Source organism: Bison bison, unplaced genomic scaffold, assembly GCF_000754665.1.
Source record: "Bison bison bison isolate TAMUID 2011002044 unplaced genomic scaffold, Bison_UMD1.0 scf7180017864491, whole genome shotgun sequence".
In the NCBI taxonomy this organism is placed as follows: Eukaryota; Metazoa; Chordata; class Mammalia; order Artiodactyla; family Bovidae; genus Bison; species Bison bison.
This window is the reverse complement of record NW_011495050.1, coordinates 8,396,701-8,398,792: the sequence shown is the minus strand read 5'-3', so window position 1 is coordinate 8,398,792 and position 2,092 is coordinate 8,396,701. Positions and strand designations below refer to the sequence as shown.

General features: G+C 44.4%; 1 protein-coding gene across 1 annotated transcript in view; it reads right to left on the bottom strand.

Moving 5' to 3' along the window:
• The window catches only part of CSMD3 (CUB and Sushi multiple domains 3), a 1,491,512-nt gene extending 1,490,015 nt beyond the window's left edge, over nt 1–1,497 (bottom strand). The window contains exon 1 of the mRNA XM_010863441.1: nt 1,070–1,497. Within this exon, the coding sequence (XP_010861743.1) occupies nt 1,070–1,247 (178 nt within the window). The 5' untranslated portion in view covers nt 1,248–1,497. The remainder of the gene's footprint in view (nt 1–1,069) is intronic.
• Nucleotides 1,498–2,092: the final 595 nt, after the last annotated feature.

The following is a 2,092-nucleotide window of genomic DNA, read 5'->3' as shown; positions in this document are numbered from 1 at the left end:
TAGCTTCACTGAAAACGACATCCGTCGCGTCTATGCGAGCTGCCATGAGTACGGGGAGGTGGTTATTCAAAAATGATAGCATGAGTCATAAACACAGCCTGAGGTTTTTTTTTTTTTTTTTGGTTTTCTTTCTTTCTTTTCTTTTTTTGCAGCAATTAATGGGCAGCAGGGCGCAGGAGAAGTTGTAGAACAGAGCTGGGAATCTATTTTCTCCCAGAGGACAGCTCTCCTTCCAGTGATCCTGACTGTCCCTTGCCTTCCTGCTTAGGATTGAATTTTACATCCCACCCACCTCCTCCCCTTGTCTGTGCATGTGACACTCACTCTACCTGTCTGAACGCGGAGACTTGCTGGGGATTTTCTTTTTGGTCTTCAGCTGATGACTTTCCTCCTACCTTCATTCATCCCCAAAGGTACCTGGTTACACTTCCTGGCGTCTCAGACCGTTCAAAAGCCCCATTTTAAGCCAAACCTCTACCACAGGACCTAGGAAACAGCCTCTATTATTTATCAGTGCAAAAGAGCCCACGTAGAAATAATTCACAAATGCATGCACACATTCATGTTGGTTGGGGGTGGGGAGTGGGGGGATTCTTGAAAGACCCCTGTGCCCTAATGCATTTAAAAGCAGCACCTTCCTAACATAACTTTCCTACCTGAAAGGGTTAAAAAGCATTTCCAGGAGCGCCTTTAATATAAATATTCCAACCAAAGCATCAAACCCTACTGATTTGACTAGAAATCAAGGTAACCCTCATCACCAAGAAAAGTCTTGCAGAGGAATTCTGCCTGGTATCCACTAGTTAGAGGCTATACGAACCAACTCACGTATTCGTTTGAGCATACTGCAAGAATATTTATTGAGCACAAGCTCAATCACTGCATTGAACGCCAAATCTGGCAAGCAAAATGCATTTCCTATCTGAGGGAGAAAAAGAGCTGTGAATCGACTCCTTCAGTATAATCATGATTATTTTATCCGTGCAAATTGCAAAGTAAGCTACCCGTCTCTGGCGACAAGTCAGCTCACCTCCATCCAAAGCAGAGGGGACCCCGAAAGCAAGCCTACCTTTCACACAAGACACCGTCAATAAAAAGACGAGGTTCCAGAACGTAAATCCACTTTTAATCCCCATTTTCTTCATCAGGATGAAGTCTAGGCGGCCACATTTAGCGCATTTTCTCGTGCCAGGCTCCCGGGGTTTGGATTCCTTCGCTCGGCTTTCCCCTTTGCGGATCCCTTTCATATTATTCGCGAGCTCCTAATTCCTGCTCCTCAGCCCGGCGCAGTGGAGTTGTTGCTGTTGTTGGTGCGCGGTCACAGCTCGAAGTGAATGGTGTTTCTGGGATACCACAGCAACCTTGAAGAGGACTCAACCATCTCTCTCCAACGGGGGCACAAAGTCTCTGCTACTCTGGATTCTGCCTTTTCTTGTGCGTTTTTTTCCCCTCCACTAAAACCTACCTCAATTCCAGCTCGTTATAGCAACCACCAGAAACCACTAGTGAGCCTCTTAAAGCCCAGCTCCTCTCTTTGACAAACTCCCCACAATATTTGAAATTAAGAGGTTTGATTTTTTTTCCCCCCGAATAGATCAATTCTGCCTCTAAAAGCAGACCAAGAAATATTATGTTAGTGAGTTCTCCATTCCAGCCTGTGACTATAGAAACATGTTAGAGGAATATTTTAATCGGAGAATCTGTATTGCTTTTAGGGGAACTGTGATGATAATGAACCGGGTTTCATCGATGGCCACGTCTTTATAATGGGACATGTGTTACTACTGTAGTTGCAGTATATTTCAGGCAGGCGTCTCACATTAATCATCCTGTGATTTAATTGAAAAAGGGAGATCACAGAATTTATTTGCACACAGGCATTTACACACTCAAGTGCTTAGATGTAAACCCATAACCGGGTCTTTTTGATTCACGAAGTAAACGGATTTAATCCGTGACCAGGGCGGAGGTGAGGTGGGGAGGGAGTCAGTCATCTTCCGAAAGAGTTCGTCTTTTTATATTCCCTAAACAGGTTTTAGCTGTTGTGTGCTGCAGTTAAACTACTTTATTGTGGTAGTTATCTGGAACAGAT